Genomic DNA, 12,727 nt, shown 5'->3' with positions numbered 1-12,727 from the left:
AAGTCGAAGGCAACGAGGCCGTCTATGAATGCGAACTGGGCCTCCTCTCGACTCCGTCGTCTCGTCGATCTTGTCTCGTCTACGGCGGATGGTCCGGTCCCGATCCGGAATGCCAACGGGTCAGTTGCGGATTTCCCGGATACATTCTCAACTGATTGGTGAACAGAACCAATTTCGTCTACGACAACACCGTCTCCTACAACTGCACGAGAGGCTTCCGCCTGTCCGGCGACGGATTACGCACTTGCGAGGAAACGGCCAATGGAGCGGCTATCCGCCTGAATGCGTTCCGGTCACTTGTGAGCCACCGATTCCGCCCGTCAACGGCTCCCAGATTGAGCCGCCCGTGTCGCAGGAATTTTACGCCGTTGGCGACCTTATTACTTTTCCGTGTTCGACCGGCTTCCGGCTGGATGGAACGTATTCCTTGACCTGCCAAGACGAAGGGCAATGGGACGACGTTCTTCCGGTTTGCCAGCCTCTGGCGTGCACACGCCCACCTTACGTCGAGCACGGCATCGTCACCAACAGAGTGGCCGGAAGATCTGCCCTACTTTCTTGTGCCCGGCTCCATCTTGACGTTCACTTGTCTCTTTGGTTACCAGCTGGAATCTTCGGCCAAGGTCCAGTGCAGTCACGAAGGATTCTGGATCGGCCAAATTTCCAAATGAGTGCCCATCCAGTGCGGAACGCCTCCGGAAATTGATCACGCCACTGTCCAGCTCTCTCGCCCAGATAACGACCGTGTCCGATCGGTGGCCTCTTACGTCTGTCAGTCTGGATTCGAGCATTTCGGTCCGGCCGAGCTCGAATGCACGGAGAGTGGCACTTGGCTGGATCGCAACAAACAAGCCACCCTGCCCGTCTGCATGCCAGTCGACTGCGGCTCCCCGCCGACCGTCGACAACGGCGGAGTCTATGCGGAAGAGAAAGACTTTCGGAAGCAAAGCCCCGGTTACGTGTTATTCCGGCTTCAAACTGATGGGCGCCAGCAGCTGGATCGAATGCGGAGCCGATAATCGATGGGGTGTCGCCCCTCAGTGTCTGCCCGTCGCTTGCGCCGAAGCCCCGCTCGTTTGCAACGGGACCCAATCGGCCGCCGAACCGTTCGTCGCCGGAGAGGAGCTGAATTTCGCTTGCCAAGATGGATTCCACAGCACGTCATCCGACCTCCTAGTTTGCCTGGAAGATGGCTCCTGGTCGGGCAACATTCCCGAATGCTTGCCGGAAGAGTGTCCTCCGCCGGATGCGATCGACAATGGCGCCTGGGTCTACACGTCAGCTGTTGACGGTGAAATGGTCAACGCCCAAACCGTTTTCTACACGGGCAAGAACAGTGTCCATCCAGTCTGTGAATATTTTAAAAGTCCAATCAGAGTAGACAAATAAGAATTCATTCCTTATTTTTTAAAATTTGAATTGAATCGATTAATCGACAGGTGCTGAAGTGGTTTACTCGTGTAACGAGGGCTTCCTGCTGGAGGGTGGAACACGACGAAGATGTGCTGGAACAGTCGGCTGGATGCCCCAGGGTCTACCTTAATGCCGGACTCTGGCATCGATTTCCGGAATCACGTGTCCGGCATTGGACAACCCGGATCACGGGACAATTGTTGTCGAAGGTTTCGAAACGGGCCAACTGGTAACCTACGAATGCGACACGGGCTTCCAGGCCGGCGCCACTTCGGGGCCGGCAACTTTGGTCTGCAATTCGGACGGGACCTGGAGCGTTAGCGACGCGGAATCCAATTCCAACGAGCCGTTCCGGTGCCAGGAAGACGTGTGCAGCGAGCCGGAAACTCCCGCCAACGGGTCCGTCACTTTCACGTCCACCAATTTCGGATTGAAGGCGCTCTTCCGCTGCGACCAAGGATTCGTGCTGAGCGGATCGCAGCAGAGGACGTGCGGAAGCGATGGCGAATGGATCGGCGGAGCCAAGCCCAAATGCGTTCCTCGAACGTGTTCCATCCCGGACATCATTGAGCACGGATACATGGGATTCGAAGTGGGCGGATCGGCCACCAGTCTCGGCACCGGATCTGTCATTCTCTACGACTGCGAGGAAGGATACAAATTAGTCGGAGCGCGGGAACAATCCTCTTTGCCATCCGGCGATTGGACGGACCAAGAGCCGTCGTGCCATCAGATATTTTGCGAGCGTCTGCCCAGCACCATGGAGCACGGGACTGTCACGTGGGCCGAGGAGAACATTTACGGTTCAGTCGTTCAATTCGTTTTCCATCCGGGATACGAATTAGACGGCCCGGAACGTTTGTCCTGCGAAGATGACGAAAATTGGAGCGGAATAATGCCCACCTGTCGCCCGGTGGAGTGTCCCAATCCGGGCCTCGTTGCCAACTTCGTTGTTTCACTCAAACAAGCGGATGTTCGATTAGATCCGGAAGTCTACCTACCTACCTACGGCGACATTTTGGTTTACACCTGCCGAAGAGGTTACGTAATTGTCAAATCCGACAACGATTCCGGCGTCGTGGAGAGGCGCTGCTTGGCCGACGGCTCTTGGTCTTCCAAACCGCCCGTCTGTTCCAGAGTCTCCTGCCCGCCGGCCGTCATCCCTCAGAATGGGTAAACATCTCGTCCCGTTCAGAATGAAGTGACCAACGTCAACGAAACGGAGGAAGCGGCCATGGTTGGTCAAATCATCCACTACGGATGCAAAAAAGGCTACCAGCTGACCGACGACAACCCCAAGGTGGCCAAATGTCTGGAGACGGGCAAATGAAATGTCTCGGAAACGCCCACGTGTCAGCTGATTCGGTGCCCTCAACCGCCCGTCGTCAAGACCGGCAAACTGGACGGAAACGGGAAAAAGGAATATTCAAATTTGGATTCCGTCAAATACGAATGCGATTTCGGATTCCGCATGACGGGCGAAGACCGGGTGGCGTGCACTTTTTCGGGAGATTGGGAAGATCAGATACCGACGTGCGTCCGAGCCATTTGTCTGTCTGTCGACATACTGGAAGACGGAATCATCACGCCCGTCTATCCGCCGTCGGATGGACAGAAGACGGGCCGCCAACAGCGCCCAATGGCATTGAAATTCTCCTGTCAAGACGAATACGATTTGGTGGGCAGCGCGTTGGCCGAATGCACGTCGACGGGCGACTGGAATCATCCGTTTCCGGCTTGTGTTCCGTGGCCGTACGAGTCTCCGCCGATCCCACCGAATAGTCAAATCCAATCGAAAGTCATTTGACCGGATATCATCACGGCGATAGTCCGTTGCGATCCCGGCTTTCGATTACTCGGATCCAATTTGACTTGTGGTCCGGCCGGCATTTGGAAAGGAAAAGCGGAATGTGAAGCTCAGCTGTGTTCTCTTCCGAAACAACTGTCAACTGGGAAAGCAGTCATCGGTGATTTCAAATTCAAGCAACCGCTGAAAAGTTCGTACGGGTTTGGCGAGACGATCCAGTTCAGTTGCCGGCTGGGCTATGTGCTGGAAGACCCCCAAATGTCTGCACTAACCTGCGCCGATGATGGACAATGGGACGAGCAGAAGATTCCAGTTTGTCAACCCATTCGCTGCCCAGATGTCCAGGTGCCGAAACATGGAACTGTCAGCGGAACGAGCTCAATTCTGGACAGCCGGATTACTTTCAGCTGCCAGGAAGGATATCAACTGAATGGGGAGGAGCAAATCACTTGCAGGCCGGACGGCACTTGGTCGCATCCAGCAATGCCCGTCTGTGCGACTCGTTCGTGCGGCGATCCTCCGAATATCGACAATGGATTTGCCGTCGTCCGCGGCACAGGAGTCGGTGATACGATTTCCTACTCCTGTCAGACCGGACATCGCCTTTCTGGTACGCAAATGAAATGAAATTAATTATTTTAAATTTTAAGCTGTTGCAAATTTGACTTTGTTTCAATTTTCTTATGTTTAGGAGTCGAATCTAGAACATGTTTGAGTAACGGTCGGTGGTCGGGAGAAGATCCTGCCTGTGATCCGGTCGTTTGTGCAGTACCGGAAGCCCTGGAACATGGATCCTGGACAGTAGGTGGTTTCGTTCCGGGCTCCACCATTCGTTTCGAATGCAAACCGGGTTTTGCAACCTGGTCGGTTCGGCCACTGTAACGTGTCTGACGGACAAATCGTGGAGCGATCGCCCGCCTAGTTGCCAGCTGATTACTTGTCCGCCTTTGAGAGATCCGGAACATGGAACTGTCCAGTTGACCAATTGGATTTCGGACAATCAAGAGCTCAATAATCAACAGCTGGCCGTGGGGTACACAGCAGCGGTAACATACTTAATTTCCAGTATGTTAGTAGGTTAAAAGTACTGAATTTGTCAAGTAGGGCTTTTTTCATACTTAATTTGGAAAATTTCCTACTTGAAATATTTTTTAACGTACTTACAACTCATTTTCATACTTGCAAGCACTATCTGTTTTAAATATCAAGTAGTTTAGGGAGTTGTAAGTATGTTCAACTATTTGTAAGTATTGTAAATTTGTAAGTATATTGGACGAACATACTTATACCTATTTTTCATACTTATTTTCGTCGTATACATACTTAAACAGCTAATAACATACTTGTACTTTGTACTTGTACTTTTGCTCACTTTTGAAATTTGATTGAGCTTAGCCTATATATATCGACTACTGGATTCAACTTGTTAGTCGACGAGGCTAGTGATCCCACGTCCATTGAAGATGTTGTTATTGCTAGTAGTAACACAACTGATGGCGTCAGGGCTGGTCTTGAACAATCATCAGCTGAAGATAGGCATGATTTTGATCACGAACAACAACCCCAACATTTTGGCCAGCAAAATTTGGTTCCTGCTGCTCATCGTGAAATTGAATCCCTCCTTTTCACTCATGGTGCTGCGTTTAGTGAATTTGAATGGGAGGCTGGCTTGCTACTTATGTTGCGACAAAGATATTTCCTGACCTACGAGGCCCTGCTCTTTGTTTCTCAGTCCATCCATGAGCATTATTCAAGAAATATGGCCATCGTTCAGGTAGAACTCTAGAATACATGTAAACCACTTGTTTAAGGAATATAACTCCTTTTTTTCATTAATTGTAGGAAAAATTTGCTGCCCTATTTATATCTACTGAAGGAACTGGTAGTACCGAGTTTAAAGCAGCTTTCCTGTAAATCATTTTTGTGAAAAAAATGAATAAGGGCACATGCTCGCCGCTTTAGGAGAGAAAATTGAATATAATGTTTGGACATAAAAATCTCTAAGTCCTAAACCCCCCCGTTGATTCATAACGGTTATTTAATTAGTTAAATCATATCAAGAATGGCACAGCGGATCAGCATCTGACTGTGATGCGAGAGACCCGTGTTCGATTCCTACAGAAGGCTTTTCTTTTATTCAAGTAAGTATGTTGGAGGCACATACTTACATGCTTACTCGTTACTTACAAAATGTAAGTATGAAAAAACTATTTAAGTATGTTAAGCTCGTAAGTAGTTTCGTCTTGTAAGTAATCCTGGCCCACTAAAGTATGTTAAGGTAAGTATTCTACCGCTGCTGTGTAACTTTATTTCTCAAGGAATTCATTTAGATTGATGTCATTAATGTTTGGTTTGATTTCCAGTTATCATTCTACGGCTCACTACACGTGCAATCGTGTATATCAACTTTTTGGCCCGGGTCAACGGACTTGCACGGACCAAGGAACATGGAGCGATCGAGGACCACAATGTCAAAGTATTATCAAGTCTGATTACAAAATTGACCCTAATTATGAAATAATAAAACCAAATAAAAATTATAGGAGTATGGTGCAATGAACCTCAAGCGCCATTGCAAGGATTTGTGATGGGAACTGGCCGGCAATATGGCGAATTGGCGACGGGGTTCGCTACGCTTGTAGCACCGGCTATCGGTTAATCGGCGCAGACGATTCCACCTGCCTGGCGGATGGAATACTTGGTCGACCGTGTCGCCTCAGTGTGAAGGTATAGCGTCACCCCGAATAAATGATTCAAATACTTTCCGTTTGCGGACTGGCTTTGCTAAATCCTAAATGTGCAAATTTCCATCAGCCAGCTCTGACTTGCTTCGCGCCTCCTCCAACCGTTCCCCACACGATAGCTCCGGCATCCGGAAAGCCAATAAACACCGGAACGCAATTGATTCTTCGCTGCCAGGAAGGGTTCACACCGGTCGGTGACATGACGCTTCAGTGTTTGCACAATCAACAGTGGTCCACTGTCAAGGGCTATGCAAGAGTAAAAACATTTCTAATCTTCTGTTTAAATAAAGGCCATCATAGATGATTAAACTGGGCCACTTGATTCATTTAGGAGTGCACTGCAGTCATCCAGTTGCTAAAGGAACAGCTTCTGTGGTCGTCATCAGTGGAGAGGCTGATGCTGGAAGTGGACAGTACCACTTCGAGGATCGACTTCTTGTTAGCTGCAAACATGGTAAACTTGCCCTTAAAAATATTTATTTGAGTAATACATATGCGATTGCCGTTGATTATGCAGGTCGCCATCTAAAGGGAAGTAGTGCCATATTAGTTTGCCAGGCAGACGGCCAATGGACAGGTCAGCCTCCGGTTTGCGAATCTCAATGCGATACGGTTTGTCTAAATGGAGGCTCCTGCAATTCCAACAATCGTAAATGTACTTGTCAGCCTGGATACAGCGGGGACCGTTGTCAACACGGTATTTAAATCGCGTACCCACAGCAACTGAAAGATGGCATTTTTTTTTCAAATTAGTAAATCTTTGTTTATTTAGTTCACAATTGCACGCTATTACTAATTAATCGTGTAGAATAATTTCTCAACAAGTTGTTTTTTTTGTTTGTTTGTTTGGTCTAGTTAAATGTCAACAAATGTTTGTTGTTTCGTGAAGGAAAAATACATGGGTTGTTACTGTAAAAATGTGTTGTTACTGACAAATAATTATGTAATGCACCTTTATTATTTACGGTGAAATGTTGAAAAAAAGAAGAAAAAACTAATTTTTAAAAGACTTTTTGTATTTCATCGATAGCTTCAAACGTATTACATTGAAGACAAAAAGAAATTAATTGTACGATCAGAACTTTGCTCTCAGTTATGGTTTACGCATTATCCGGTTTCTTCTTATTCATCCGGTTGTCAGAGGCAGAAGCCGAGTTCGTGCGGATTTCAGCAGGTTCCAGGCCATTAGTCTCTGAATCCGTGTCCGACTCGTCCGTAGAAGTGTCCGTGTTGCTCTCAGGTTTCAACGTCTGTGTCGTTGCATCTGATTTCTGTATTTTCACGTCCGGTTGTTGAGGGACTTTGGGTGGAGTTGCCGCTCGTTCCAGAGCCTCGAAGCAGGTCAGCAATTGTCTCTGTCGGGTCGGGGTAATCGAATCACAATTTTCTCCGGGTTCAGCGATGAGCAGCGTCGTCAGGAAGAGGCAGAGTTGCTTAACCGATTCTTCAGTGACTCCGGTCTCGAGACGGTAGATTAAAGTCTCGGCACAGTCTGTGATCCAACCGTCCGGCACTCCGGGCATTTCTCTCTTGAAAATGGCGGCCATCAGTTTGACGTTGTTGAATTTTTCGAGTCTCGACTTGCCATTTTCGTCGTCACTGTCAAGCGGCCGGTTGAATTCCTCGACGGCGAGTTGGAACAAGAGACGGACGATGTTTTGTGTCCAGCCTTTCTGCTGGTCGCCGCTCCTAAGTCGCTTCAACAGTTTGGCGTAAAGGTGAGAAATGCTTCCGTTTTTCAAAGCTCTGCTGAAAATGGCATCGACGAGGTCTTGTTCCGCTTCCGATCGATGAAGTTGGTGGTAATTCATCAGGACTTCGATGCCATTCGCCACACTCTCGATTGACTCTGGCGTATTCTTCAACATGTCCAGGTAGCGGTTGATTTGGTTGCACCATTCCAAACGAGAGACGACAAGAGGTGCCAATTCATCGTCCATTCCGTTTTCTATGAACGCCGCCATTGTGGATTGGATTCGACGTTGGAATCTCATCGACTCGGGTTGGCCATCTTGGCGGGTCGGTTGTACTGGTAATCCTTGCAGTTTCAGCTCCGATTTGGATGGAGATTTTATCAATGTGCGTATTGTGCGAACGCACCAACTGGCGAAGAGACCCGCGAAGATGACAGCAGTAGAGACAGAGACGAGAGAAATAATCATGTTGGTGGAAGACATGGTTGCTGAATTCAAGTTTTGATCTCTGAAATTCGATTTACTTTAGAAAAAATTCGGTCCCCTATAAGTAACCTTTGGTCTGACTAGCAGCAGTGGCATCCTCATTTTTCCTAGTTTAAACGGCCCTACAAGTAAAATTTAAATGATTTCAAATTAGTAATCATGTTAATCAAATGTAAAATATTTTTCCGAATATTATTCAATAAAAAAATAGTTTTAACAGTTTAATATTAAATAAGTAAATTTAATTTAAATGCGGAAGTCAGTGTCAATGATTACATAACACTTTTCTTAGATTCTGGCGCCATCTATACCTATTGCGTAATTTCAATATTGGTCTGACGACTGAAAAATGTCAAAGCTTACATAACTAACTTACATAACCAACATATCTAATAACTTAGCTTCTCATCTCAACAGAACATAATGTGTCATTGGAAACAAAAAGATTTAATCCTGAATTCATGTTCGGTCACAGTCTACGTTAAAAAAAAATTGGCTCTTAAACAAAAAGGTGTCCGTTGAAAATGCTCAGCTGTTGTCAAGTCAAGCCCAGCAACCTTTTCTTTCCCCATTAAATGAATCTATTGCCATCGTCATTATCGAAAAATTATAGCCTATCACATTTTTTAAGTCTAAATGATACGCGCGTCACTGGTCAAACAGCAGAGACTACTGACAATCAGGAATTTCTTGAATTCACTACCGGAGATTGGGCATAAAGTCGTTATCCAGTTTGCAGTTGTGTGCAACAAAAACTTATGATTGTAGGGCACGAAATGATAGCATACATACGTCTGTTTCGCCATCAGCTTTCTCTTCTTTGATCAGGCCGCAAAGGAGACGCAGGGAGACGTTAAGGGTTAATCTGTTTTGGACAAGGAAATAAATGAAAAAAAATTAGAAATGTCGGAACAGTAGAAATGACACATAATTAAACGTGGTAATAAGAATTTTATGGGTCAATGAAATTAATTCTTATGCTAGGTTGAAATTTCCATATTTACGCATATTTACTGACGATTGGACGGGACGAACGTGAACTGAATATGAAGGTAAGCTCTTTGCACGGTGTCATCCAATAGCAAACACCGTGACAAAATATTACTGACCTTGACCATGCCTGAACTCGCCTGAACTTGATGGAGGTAGCGACTAGCGATCCCAAATTTCATTCTATAAATTCTACTCTTACAGTTTCGGTTGCAGTAGCCTACAATGTAATTGCCTCCACAAATGAACGTTTTTTTCTCTCAAGCCGGCCATTCTTGCTACTTATCTTACTTATTTTTTACACTATTCCTGTCTTTTGGGCCTCCCCAATGCCAAAAACGAGATGTGATAAAATAATAAGGTAAAGAAATAATTCTGAAACTGTTGAAATTTACTACATCGATTCAAGGTCAAGCCCAAGTATCACTCACACTTCCTTACATGGCTTTTAAGTAACTAACATTTTAAATCCAAATTTTTTTCAAAACAATTGCCATGGTATGGTTATTCCCTGTTAGACACTTGGGGATAAATTTTACTTCTTCCCCGCCTGGAGAAGAATGAAGAATGGGCTATTGTGGCTTGTTGCAGGCCTAAAACAATATTTTTTAGCTTTAGTTTGATACAAGTTTTTAATTCTTTGATAAGATTAACTCCATTGTTACTCATCTTTTTTCAACTACTGTCTTTCTGATAAAAGTGAAATCTTTATACTAAATTACTACTTCCTAAACGAAACCAACGAAACGTTCGATTCTTTATTTTTTATTTGAGGTGTTGCTGCAGACGAAGTTATTTGTTTGTTTTGAAATGAAAATGAAACATGACAAGTTGCAGTGGCACTGTTGCCACTATACGAAAAATTGAATTTTTTCAAATTTTAATAAATTCAATAGATTACATGTTTGGCAATCATCTACTAAAATTAAAAACATTACCTTTTTTTAAATTATTACAATTGTGGAACAGTGGATGTATTGGATAAGGCGTCACTTAGGAACAGTTGCACCTATCAATACCAGGGTTCGAACCCCCTAGTGAGCAACGTTAGTTGATCACACCCCCGCTCTGGCGCCACTGTAATTCGATCCGTTGGTTGATCGATCTATCGGCGAATCTAGCGGTTCAAAACAGAAGTCCCGTCCGCGGGTTAGGTTCATACTAGAATCCCAATTGGAAATCAGCTGCTGAAGGTGTAATGCCGGATGATGTTATGATCTAAAGTCATACTAGAGGGTCAGTCCGTGTATGCGATGATGTCAGACTATGCCGAATGGGCAGAAAAGATGCGAATGGGCTCAGTTGCGCGGGATTATTGAGCAACCCAATGGTTGTGTCAACGGCGTGCCCGGTGAACAGTGACGTGATTCGATTACGTGGCACTAAAGAACATTCAAGTCATCGCACAAATTGACCTAATACCGATAGAAACATTTTTGATTTTCTTGATTTAATAAATTTGATGAAGCAGACATTTCTTTGTGGGATTTTTTTCTCTACTTTTCGTGTAGGTATGGTAATTTTACGGTAATTTTTTTTTCGGCCACAATTATTCTATAAATACAAGTTCCTATAAATTGGTGACTTTTTTCTTTTCCTCGACATCCTTCATCGATGTTAAGAGCGGGTTAAGAGGTATCTGACTATCTCAGCTTCCGGGAAGAAAGATCGAGAACAGTCGACACGCGTCTCACTTGCAATACCAGTTAAACAAATTGTTTAACTGATTCAGGTCAATGATTCTACTAAAAAATTTCCATCATGCTGTAACAAATCAGATAATACCCTTACCCATACCAAAACCATACCATTCGATAATCTCTCCATACCCATCATGCTTCGGCTAAGCTCCAAGCTTAGCTCAAATGTACGGCTATATACTGTTTGTTAATTTCAAAAGAGAAAATAGGAAGATTTTATAATTTTTTTAAGTTATAAAAACATCGATGGATGGTAAAAAAATTTTATTAAGAAAAACATTTTTTAAAACTGATTTTTTGTAATTCATCGAAACAGCTTCAAACATATTATATTGAAATTAAATCAACGAAAAAAAAAAAAGAGTGTGGTTTTTTTCTGATTTACCTTTAAAATGAAAGATCTAATTTGGCTGTTAGATCTCCTATTTCTCAGCAGGTTCCGGGTCGATCTGTGAATCCGTGCCCGGACTCATATTTGTCCGTGTCCGAGACTGTGGGGGACTCTGACTGCGACGAGCCAGTTTCTCATTTCGTTTCCGTTTCCTCGTTGTCAGGTTCTAGCTTCTGCATTGTAACGGCCGGTTGTTAAATAAAACACCGACGAAAAATAATTAATTATTTCACCTTCAGTATTTACGGTGAAAGTTTATGCAGAACGTATAAATTGGAAATGGAATAGGAGGATTGCCCATACTTATCTATCAGCTATCCCAAGAGTGCCACAGCAAACACCTGGCGCCACTTATTTTTGCGGCAATCTTTAGAGTGACCACAGTACAGGACTTCTTGCATCGCCGAAACAACGAAAACTAATTTTAGATAAAGATTAAGTTGAAATAGATTAATGCTTTTAAATATGAATGAACATTATTGCTAAAATAGTAAGTGTTGATATTATCTGATTTAAAACAATTTTCGTTAAACAATTAATTTAAAAAAGTAGCAAAATCAGTGGCGACAGGGCTTTGCTGAACAATTTCGGGATAGCGAGGTTATAAGTAGGGAGTGTTCCGCTCCTATACAAATTATACGTTCTGTATTAACCTACGAATACGAACTCCAAGTCAGAAATGAATACTCAACCAATTCGAAAACTGCCTGGAGCTAAAAAAGAATTTCCTTTTGTCAAATCCAAAATCGACAATCGGAGACCGGTCACATTGGCTAAACCAACACTGCCCGCGAACACACTGTTGAAGCCGTTGCGCACACCGTACTATGTCCCTGCCCACGCGATCTATGACATTGAAAAGTTTATAACAAGAAATCCGACCAGGCCAGAGAGGATCCGATCATACAAACGGAGAGAAAATAAAGTTGTCACCGCTGTTGCACCGCCATCGCTGTTCATGCGATGCAGCACAACTCCCGTTGTTGACCTGGTGATGCCATCGATCAGTCGAATGCACCTTGTGCCGAAAGGAAAGAAAAAGAAGCCGTTTCTCAAGGACCAAATGATGACTGACATCAAGTCACTGAAAAAAGAACGTACGACACCAACCAAGTCAAAGGTCCAGAAGAATAAGCTTCCTAATAGAATAGTCCTGAAGACCGAGTCGAAGGCGGCAGTAGCGGCTGAAATCGCCAAGGCCATAAAATCGAAAGCACCAACTATCAAGAAAGAGGCGAATTGGACATCTACTACCTCATCAGTCCTTACAACACCTGCAGCCCAGCCTTCGATTAAGTTAACTATACGACTGAAGGCCTCGAAAATCCACTCGTCAACTGAATATGAGATTGTGAAGCTGAAGAGTGAAGATGTGATTTGATGTAATACGATGTAATTTGAAATTGATGCGATATCTGTGTAATACTTTCGGAACAATACAATCAAATTTAATTTTAATTATTATTGATTTTTCATTGATTCATTTTGGACTCCACTTAAAG

The 12,727-nt window shown here is 44.6% G+C and overlaps 4 protein-coding genes and 2 long non-coding RNA genes across 9 annotated transcripts; 5 read left to right on the top strand and 1 right to left on the bottom strand.

The window, feature by feature from the left end:
• Positions 1-918: 918 nt before the first annotated feature.
• LOC124189674 (complement receptor type 2-like) lies at positions 919-1,544 on the top strand. Its single transcript, XM_046582100.1, has 2 exons — positions 919-1,327; positions 1,440-1,544. Exons 1-2 carry the CDS (start codon positions 919-921, stop codon positions 1,541-1,543), a joined length of 513 nt encoding a protein of 170 aa, XP_046438056.1. The 3' UTR covers position 1,544.
• Positions 1,544-3,483, top strand: LOC124189675 (sushi, von Willebrand factor type A, EGF and pentraxin domain-containing protein 1-like; the record flags this gene model as incomplete). Its single annotated transcript, XM_046582101.1, has 1 exon — positions 1,544-3,483. A coding segment is annotated over one exon (1,047 nt), but the record flags the coding sequence as incomplete, so codon positions are not given.
• Positions 2,648-3,847, top strand: LOC124189865 (E-selectin-like). The gene is made up of 3 exons (XM_046582344.1): positions 2,648-2,713; positions 2,771-3,194; positions 3,243-3,847. The coding sequence occupies exons 1-3, from the start codon at positions 2,648-2,650 to the stop codon at positions 3,845-3,847; spliced, it is 1,095 nt and encodes a 364-aa protein (XP_046438300.1).
• Positions 3,848-4,098: 251 nt separating this feature from the next.
• On the top strand, positions 4,099-6,869 carry LOC124189679. 2 transcript variants are annotated; one of them, XR_006872623.1, is made up of 6 exons: positions 4,099-4,253; positions 5,584-5,696; positions 5,764-5,947; positions 6,039-6,220; positions 6,296-6,418; positions 6,482-6,869. It is a non-coding gene; the product is annotated as an uncharacterized LOC124189679 (long non-coding RNA). The 2 variants fall into 2 exon arrangements; XR_006872622.1 differs by having other exon boundaries at positions 6,035-6,220.
• On the top strand, positions 4,260-5,145 carry LOC124189680. The gene is made up of 2 exons (XR_006872624.1): positions 4,260-4,994; positions 5,063-5,145. It is a non-coding gene; the product is annotated as an uncharacterized LOC124189680 (long non-coding RNA).
• Positions 6,870-6,967: 98 nt separating the features above from the next.
• On the bottom strand, positions 6,968-9,924 carry LOC124189669. Of its 3 annotated transcripts, XM_046582092.1 has the most exons (4): positions 9,149-9,924; positions 8,937-9,009; positions 8,183-8,266; positions 6,968-8,067 (listed from the first exon to the last, which is right to left on the bottom strand). In XM_046582092.1, the coding sequence occupies exon 4, from the start codon at positions 7,956-7,958 to the stop codon at positions 7,065-7,067; it is 894 nt and encodes a 297-aa protein (XP_046438048.1). In that variant the 5' UTR covers positions 7,959-8,067; positions 8,183-8,266; positions 8,937-9,009; positions 9,149-9,924; the 3' UTR covers positions 6,968-7,064. The 3 variants fall into 3 exon arrangements, with proteins under 3 accessions (XP_046438048.1, XP_046438046.1, XP_046438047.1); XM_046582090.1 differs by having other exon boundaries at positions 6,968-8,266; XM_046582091.1 differs by having other exon boundaries at positions 6,968-8,266; positions 9,159-9,924.
• Positions 9,925-12,727: the final 2,803 nt, after the last annotated feature.

The sequence above is a fragment of the Daphnia pulex genome, chromosome 3, assembly GCF_021134715.1.
Source record: "Daphnia pulex isolate KAP4 chromosome 3, ASM2113471v1".
Classification (NCBI taxonomy): Eukaryota; Metazoa; Arthropoda; class Branchiopoda; order Diplostraca; family Daphniidae; genus Daphnia; species Daphnia pulex.
Note: the sequence above shows the minus strand (reverse complement) of the source record. Positions and strands in the feature narration are given on the sequence as shown.

Excerpts from the sequence above, each read along its gene's own strand:
- LOC124189674 (XM_046582100.1), top strand. The coding sequence starts at position 919 with ATGCGGAAGAGAAAGACTTTCGGAAGCAAAGCCCCGGTTACGTGTTAT. Across the intron at positions 1,328-1,439 it reads CCAAACCGTTTTCTACACGG|GTGCTGAAGTGGTTTACTCG; the intron begins GCAAGAACAGTG and ends ATTAATCGACAG.
- LOC124189669 (XM_046582090.1), bottom strand. The coding sequence starts at position 8,141 with ATGTCTTCCACCAACATGATTATTTCTCTCGTCTCTGTCTCTACTGCT.
- LOC124189865 (XM_046582344.1), top strand. The coding sequence starts at position 2,648 with ATGGTTGGTCAAATCATCCACTACGGATGCAAAAAAGGCTACCAGCTG. Across the intron at positions 2,714-2,770 it reads TGACCGACGACAACCCCAAG|CTGATTCGGTGCCCTCAACC; the intron begins GTGGCCAAATGT and ends CCCACGTGTCAG. Across the intron at positions 3,195-3,242 it reads TCCGCCGATCCCACCGAATA|TCCGTTGCGATCCCGGCTTT; the intron begins GTCAAATCCAAT and ends TCACGGCGATAG.